Source organism: Alexandromys fortis, unplaced genomic scaffold (genome assembly GCF_014885135.2).
Source record: "Alexandromys fortis isolate MF-2015 unplaced genomic scaffold, M_Fortis_MF-2015_v1.1 scaffold_29, whole genome shotgun sequence".
Taxonomy (NCBI): Eukaryota; Metazoa; Chordata; class Mammalia; order Rodentia; family Cricetidae; genus Alexandromys; species Alexandromys fortis.
In genome coordinates, this window is record NW_026067891.1 from 4,228,257 (window position 1) to 4,236,489 (window position 8,233).

At 51.5% G+C, this 8,233-nt stretch overlaps 1 protein-coding gene across 2 annotated transcripts in view; it reads right to left on the reverse strand.

Annotated features, from left to right (window-relative positions):
- Positions 1-8,233, reverse strand: part of Rpl3l (ribosomal protein L3 like) — a 28,603-nt gene that overhangs the window by 3,919 nt on the left and 16,451 nt on the right. For both annotated transcript variants that reach the window (XM_050136033.1, XM_050136023.1), the window contains exons 4-9: positions 5,171-5,339; positions 3,894-4,029; positions 2,532-2,718; positions 2,286-2,446; positions 2,018-2,119; positions 966-1,061 (exon numbers count right to left, since the gene is read on the reverse strand). In XM_050136033.1, the coding sequence (XP_049991990.1) occupies positions 966-1,061; positions 2,018-2,119; positions 2,286-2,446; positions 2,532-2,718; positions 3,894-4,029; positions 5,171-5,339 (851 nt within the window). The remainder of the gene's footprint in view (positions 1-965; positions 1,062-2,017; positions 2,120-2,285; positions 2,447-2,531; positions 2,719-3,893; positions 4,030-5,170; positions 5,340-8,233) is intronic.

The following is an 8,233-nucleotide window of genomic DNA, read 5'->3' on the forward strand; positions in this document are numbered from 1 at the left end:
TCCAACCAATCCCTCCCAGGAACCAGGTTTCCCACTTCCGCCTCCAGGAGGCCCCGCTCGGAGAGCCTCTTCCGTGTAGCCTCTCTCCTTCAGCAGAAGCCGGGGTTCAGCCAGGGCTCCAGAAGACCTCAGGACCCCAGTGGTACATCCACCCAGCTGCATGCCTAGTCCGCCGTAATCTGGCCGTAAACCTTGCGCTTTGAGACGTCGGCCCGCCTTTTGGCGCCCCCACACCACCCTGCAACCCTCTGACCCAGGCTTAAGAGTTTCCTCAGGACTTTATTAGATAAAAACGACAGGACGCGCAGCAGAAGCACTCCCTAGTGTGCTCTATTCCAGGCATCTTATATGTTTCCCGAGGTCTCCGGCTTCTCTTTCTCCAGATGCTTCTTTTGGGTGCCCTGGTTCAAATGGGGGGACAGGAGGAGTGTTAGTCACGAGAATCAATCAAGAAATACTGTCTACGACCGTCACCAAGGCTACTGAGGGCCTCTCTGCTAGATCCCTAAAAGCGCCCTTCCCCAGCTCCTCTCCGAAACAAGCGCGGTATGGAGTTTTGGGACCCAGAGAACAAGCGGGACTAGCTCACCATGAAGGCTCTCTTCTCCTGCGCTGTTTGGAAGCGTCCATAGCCAAACTTGGAAGTGGTGTCAATGAACTTGAGTTCGATATTCTCCAGAGCTCGGCGGCTGTCCACTCATTTCAGACTCAGGAATCCCATTTAAAAGGACAACTAGGGAATCCTCAGGGGCTACTCAGCTTGCCCCCCCCCCCCCCCCCCCCCCCCCCCCCCCCCCCCCCCCCCCCCCCCCCCCGCTCCACACCAAGAAGGACTCAGTCGATCACCTGCCCTTGCCAGACCCCTTCCTCCACTCTCCCACCACCCCACCCGCCGCAAAGCAGGCTACAGGACAGAATGGGCTACTGAATGGAGCCCACCACCCCGCTTGCCATGCTGCGCTTACCTTCCTCAGTGTGATCACCCTCTTCTTGGTGCCTGCAATGCAGCCCTTTAACATGACGAAGTCATTGTTCACTTCCCCATAGTGGGGGAAGCCACCCTGCCGGGAGACAGATCACACCAAGCAGGTACAAGGCAGACAGGTTAGGTGACTGATATGTAGGAGCCCCATGCTCAGACCCCGGGATACCTCACACTGGACCACTTGTCAGGGCAACAGCATTTGAGCCCCGTTCTTAGTATTCTTCCTGCCTTATCTCACTTAACATTAACATGCCTTTTTGTGGGGGACACTGAAGCTCAGAAGTTTGGGGATGCTGAGCACAGTAGTATACCCCTATAAATCTAGCACTTGAGAGGCCGATACAGCAGGATCACTTAAGGCCAGCCTGCATAACAGTAGCTCAGCTGGAAGAATGCTAGCTTAGTGTTCACAAGGCCCCGTGTTCGATCCTGGGCACCACAATAAAAAATAAGATGATAATTGGGCATGGTGGAACATGCCTTTAATCCCAGAACTTGGGAGGAGGCAGGAGGATCTTAGAGTTTGAGGCCACCCTGGTCTACAGAGCAAGTTCCAGGACAGTCAGAGCTACACAGAGGAATAAACAGTGTGCGGCCACATGCTCTCAGCATTCAGAAAAAGGTAGAAACAGGATCAGCATTTCCAAGGTCATCCTCAGCTGTTTAGGGAGTTGGAGGTCGACATGGGCTACTTGAAATGCAGTCACATGCTTAGGCTCCATGGCTGTTTCCCACTAGTTCAGAGCTGGTTCCTAGGCCACTGCAAGAACTGCTGTATGCAGCTGTATGCACATCTCCTCTCAGCAGGTATAAAGGGTGCAGGAACATACAAGGAATGGAGCTTCCAAGTGGTTGCTCACTGGCATATCAGGCCTCCCATCACTGACTTCCTGCCAAGACCCTAGGCCTAGTCTGTGTGGGGGCCTATATCCAGTTGCGGAGCTTACATAATGGAACTCTGGGTGGGGGGCAGGGTAGCACCACCTCGGGTATACCCCCCAGCCCCCATTAGATCCCGTTTGCCAGCCTCACCAGGGGTGTGATAGACTTGTCAGTGATATCATAGCTGGTGGATGCATTGTTTTTAACCATCTTCCCATCTTCCATGTGCAGCCCCCTGCCAATTCGGTAGATCTGCCGGGAAAACAGCAGTAGGAACCAAAGGTGGGCTAGCAACATGGCCACACACATCCCCAAGTACGCATGCTCAGACTCTGGAACTAGTAATGATATTTCATGAACCCAATCAGAGTTTGAATCTTGCCGTCCCACTAGATACCCCTCAGAGCTATGGACACACCTTCTTGTTCAGCTCTGTACGATGGTGGTAACCCTTCTGCCCAGCCCGGGCAATGGAGCAGCCTACTCGGGCAGGGTGCCAGGCACCAATGCAGGCCACCTTGCGCAGGCCTTTGTGGGTCTTCCTTGGCAGCTTTTTGGTATGCCAGCGGCTAGTGACCCCTGTAGAGAGGAAGGGAGGCTAAGAGGCCACTCTGGCCCCCACTAAACACTCTTCCCTGGAGCTACTGTCTCTACCAGGCCTTACCTTTAACACCCCGGCCCTTCGTCACAGCAATAACATCAATGACCTCACTCTGGCTGAACACACTGTGTACAGGCACCTGCTTCTCCAGCCGTGCCTGAGCCCAGGCCACCTTCTCAGCCACGGTACCACCATTCAGCTGAATCTCCATGATGTGGGCCTTCTTCTGCCGAAAGGGCAGCAGCTTCATCTGCAGACACAGCGGGAAGGTCACTTCACAAGCCCCCCACACTGCAGATGGCTAGCCCGCTGGTAACCTGAAGTCTTTCCCCTTTGTGTTTATTCAGACATTATTGTGCTCCTGCCACATGCTGGGTGCTGGAGGTACACCACAGATTGAGGCAGGCAGCACCCTGTATCTCAGGGAGTCCCACCGTCTCCTTTCAGGACAGATTAAAGTCAAGTAAACTCTTGGAGAGGGCTCAGTGTTCTGGTAAACAACAGACAGCATCTCCGGTAGAGTGGTCAGGAAGGGCCTCTCTGAGGAAGTGACCAAAACCAGCAAAAAGTCACTACACAGAACTCCACGTGACGCGAGCAGCATGCAGAAAGGCCCTGTGTTAGGAAAGATCTTGGAAAGTTGCTGGGACCATCTGGCCAGATGGGAGCAGGAGGCTGCCAGGACAGGCAGATGTAGGAGTGGGCTCCAACTTCCTTCCAAGTGTAGGGTGCCAACTAGACCATTCGGCAAGGCCCTGGCTGCTGTGAGCTTCATATGCTAAGAGGATATACAAGTGTAAGCACACCAGTTAGGTCACAGCATAGTATTTATAGAGCTCCTACTGTATACCAGGCTATTATGTATACTGTATGGCCTGGGGCTCATAGGGGAATTAGATGAATGTGACCCTTGCCTCCATGGTCCCTGGAGGGCAAACTGGCAAACATCAAGCCCTGACTTGCTTCCCCATGAGCTACAGGTGTGAGAGTGAACAAGAGCCCCGTGTTCACAGAGCAGGGGAGGCGCCCAGGAGGGGTGAGGATAGGGTTGCAGCCGGGTAATACTTCTCTGAAGACAAGATGTATAGGAAAATTCCAGAGCGAGTGTTCTGGTTAGATTTCAGTCAGCATCAAGCTGGACCCCAGGTACAGCCAGTTCTCCATGCTGGACCTTTGACTGAAGACTCAAGCCTCTCAGGACAGTTGGGCACCTGAGTCGTCCGTGGGGCACAATAGCTGTTGATGGCACTGGCATATAACATCACATGCCAGTGACCTCTCAACTCTGGGACAAGAGTGGCTAGTGAGGTAGCTGGCCAGATCTTGAGCCTGTTCCCAGGGCTGGTGCTATTTTTAAGCTGACATTTGTCAGGGCTCTTCATTTGGAGGTGGGGGGGATGGGCTGGAGGTGGGGGCTAGGCTGACCTGGGTGTGGACAATGACCCGAATGACCTTGCAGTACTTCTTCAGGGCGGCAAAGTCCTTCTGGATCTGCTTCTTGCCGTCGGCATCTCGCCACCTCTTGCAGGCTTTGGTAAAAGCCTTCTTCTTACTCTTGTGCCTGAGCCACACACAGAGTGCTCAACACCCAGCCAGGTAGCTCTCTGTGGTGTCCCGCCTGCCTCACCCTACCTTCAGCCCACCAAGCAAGAGGCCTGGCCCAGGCCCTCCCAAAGAGCCTGGGATGTTTCCAGGCACCATTGGTGAACATGTCCTCTCCCTCCGTCCCTCCTTCCCCAACTTCTCCTCTTTGTATGTGTGTGGGTGTGTGTGTCTCAAGAGGATCCCACTATGTCATCCAGGCTGGACTAATACTCCAAATCCTTCTAAAAATGTTAGGATTCCAGGTGTGTGCCCAGCAGTAATCAGACCTCTATCCTCCCTCAGACACGGTGAGCAAATGCTGTCCCTCCAGTTAGGCAGACACCCTTCCCACCCCCATTTGGGGCTCAGGTAGAATGATGAGCCCAATCCTAGAGATGAAGAAGCCATGGGTCCCAGAGGCTAAACTCTGGATGAAGAGCAAATTCATGGTACAAACAGTAAAATCGGCATCCTTGCTGCTCACCAGTCACTTTGGGGAGTAGGGGGGAGCCACATTCTACACCCTTCATCTAGCCATGCAAGGAACTCAAGATGTCAGCCATATTGCCTCGGTCATATAGTCCTGCGCTGTGTGTGTGTGGGGGGGGTGTTTTTAATTTGTTTGTTTGTTTTTTGTTTTCTGAAACACGGTTTCTCTGTGTAGCCTTGGCTGTTCTGGAACTCGCCCTGTAGGCCAGGCTGGCTTCCAGTCCCCGCATGGCAATTCTGAAATTCCATCCAGTTATCACCATGAATATAATGACTGGTGATTTTAAACTCTTTGCACTTATTTTGATATATATGTATATGTTTACAAGCACCGCAGTGCACATGTGGTGGTCAGAGGACAACTCAAGAATCAGTTCTCTCCTCCGCCTTATCCCAGGTATGGAACACAGGTTGGCAGGCTGGGCAGCAAACACCCGAGTCATCCCACCAGCCCAACCCTGAAGATCTGAATATTTGGTTCTTCCTATCTCTGGATTCCAATGTCCTCTCTAGCTCTCTGATACTTCTTCCTATCTTGCTACACTGAAGGCACCACACAGACTCTCTACCTGGGCAAGGCTCCCCTCCCCCTCCATTGCTCTAGCGCAGAGCCAGGGTGAGGCTCTCACCAATCCTTGTAGAAGCGTCGGCGGCACTCATCACTGAGATGTTCCGCAAAGATGGTCTTGAAGCTCCGAAGACCTCGAGGAGTGGCCACGTAGCCCACCACGCCCACCACCACCAGCGGTGGTGTCTCCACAATGGTCACAGCTTCTACCTCCTCTCGTTTGGAAATTTCTGTTTGGACCAAGGAACAAGAGTTGAGGGGACCTTCTCAGCCAATGGGGAAGGGACCACAAGGGTCAACTACACAAGGCAGCCCAAGAGACAGAGCTGTTGCCTGGCCAACTAATTAGACCACCAAAATCTTATTTTACTTTTAATAATTCTAAATATAGTGTCATAAGCACCAGGGAAACCAGAGCCCATCATTTCATGGAGAGTCTTAGGCTGCCATGGATCTCATCATGGCGTTTTCTTTTGTTTAGGTTTATTTGGGGGGCATCTCCTGTAGCCCAGACTGGCCTTGAACTTGCTATGTAGTTGAGAACAGCCTTGGATTCCTGATCCTCCTGCCTCGACCTCCCAAGTGTTGGGATTATGGGCATCCACCACCATGCCCAACTGAAGTACGTGTTCTAAAAATGAAAGAAGATGGGAAATTGGAAGAAAGGAGAGAGGGAGGAGGAAGGAAAGGAAAGGAGAGACACTGGGAAGGAGAGAGAAGGGAGAAAGGGATGGAAGGAGGAAGAGAGGAAGAAACAGAGGAGGAGACCCAGACAGCAGAAAGGAAACAAAGGCACAGAGGGAGGGTGAAAGCAGCGAAGGGCCACGCCCACTTCCCCCACAATGGAGGAGGGGAAGGCTCCTCTGTAACAGGAGGGTAAAGAGCAGAGCATTGCTAAGGGGCTGGAGAGGGCCAGAGTGGATGTCGATCTCTAAGGGCAGCCTAGGGCACGGGGGGGGGGGGGGGGGGGGGGGGGGGGGGGGGGGGGGGGGGGGGGGGGGGGGGGGGGGGGGGGGGGGGGGGGATGCCGGGCATCTGGACTGAGGTATCATTCTGTACTGACTCCTCCCAAGTCAGTGGTCCTCAACCTTCCTCATGCTGTGCCCTTTAATATAGTTCCTCATGTGTGCTGACTCCCAACCTTACAATTATTTTCATTGCTACTTCATATCTACTGCTGCTATGAATCATAACTCTCTGATCTGCAGGATATCTGATATGCAATCCCTGTAAAAGGATTATTTGATCCCCAAAGGGGTCAAGGCTCCCAAGTTTGGAACCACTGTCCTAGATTAAAACCTTCCATTTTGGCCGGGCGATGGTGGCACACACCTTTAATCCCAGCACTCAGGAGGCAGAGGCAAGAGGATCTCTCTGAATATGAGGCCAGCCTGGTCTTCAAAATGAATTCCAGGACAGCCAGAGCTATTACACAGAGAAATCTTGTCTCTAAAAACAAAACAAGCCAGGCAGTGGTGGCACACACCTTTAATCCCAGTACTCGGGAGGCAGAGGCAGGTGAATCCCTGTGAGTTCGAGGCCAGCCTGGTCTATAAGGGCTAGTTCCAGGACAGCTAGGACTGTTACACAGGGAACTCCTGTTTCCAACACCCTCCCCAAAAAAAAGAAATAAAAACAAAACAAAGTTTCCAATATATGAGCTAGCTAGGGTGTGGACTGCCTTTAATCCCAGCAGGTTGACTGTGATTTCAAGGCCAGCCTGGTCTACAGAACAGGACAACTAGAGCTACACAGAGAAACAGGTCTCAAAAATAAAAACCCAGCTAGAGGGAAACTTCTTTTTTGTTGTTGTTTTGGTTTGGTTTTTTTTTGTTTTTTTGCTTTTTTTCGAGACAGGGTTTCTCTGTAGCTTTGAGGCCTGTCCTGGAACTAGCTCTTGTAGAACTCGAACTCCCAGAGATCCTCCTGCCTCTGCCTCCCAAGTGCTGGGATTAAAGCTGTGAGCCACCAGCGCCCAGCAAGAAACTATTTTCAACAAAGGGGTCAAAGCACAGATCATCCTAAAGGAGGGTGAGATACTGCAAATAGGGTAGAAAAAGCAGTAAATAAACAACTCAGAATAACTTCATGGAGTCCCTAAAACTGACCAGATCCACTGGGACCCTCACTCCCCAAGAGATAGAAACATCAAAGATGCTAAGCATCACATGGAGACATGCCAAACTGCACGGCAAACTCTCAGACAAGCCCAGCCAACCGAAAACAGCTGAGACCAGCCCAAATGCCTGTAAGAAACAGAGTAGCTGAGCTGCCTGGAAGAAGCTCAAACCGACTGAGTCACCTGGAAAGAGCACCTTCCAACCAACTGAGCTGCCTGCAGTGTGTGCTGTGTGCTCCAGGTTCCCAGTTTTGTGAGCTGTCACCGTACTAGGATGGATCTGGGTAATGTAGGTGTCTTTGAGTCATTTCAGCTTTTGTGAGTAATCAATCCTTCATCCATATTCCTGTAGTAACCCCAGTAAAACTCTGATTCATCAAGTTGGAGTTTGTCTGTTATGGGCTTCCTATTTAGAGTGAGTAGATGTGAGTGTGTGTGTGTGCATGTATGTGTGTGTGTGTACATGTGTGTGTGTGCATGTGTGTGTGCATGTGTTGCATCTTCCCAGGAAAAGTCTGTCACACGACAGATAGCAGGTACACAAGTGACACATAAGTGCATGCAACAGAATTTAGGCAAGCTGAATAGACACAGTACACACGCCTGTAACCCCAGCACTCAGGAGGCAGCAGCAGGCAGATCTCTGTGAGTTCGAGACCAGCCTGGTGTATAGAGTGAGCTCCATGGTGGAGTCCTGCTTACTGCTTGCTTCTCAGCCTGCTTTTTAGCACCCAGAACCACCAGCCCTCACACATCAATCAGTAAGTTTTTAAAAATGCACCGCATGCCATTCTTATGGGGGCATTTTTTTTTTCAATTTAGTTTTTTTTTTCTTTCCAAATGACTCTAGCTTGTGTCAATTTGACCTAAAATTAGACAGCACAACCACGTGTAACTCCAGCTCCAGGATCTCTACCACCCCCTTCTGGTCTCTGCAAATTTGCGCTCCTGTGTGCATACGCCCAGAACAAACATACACATGCATAATTAAAATTAAGTCTTTTT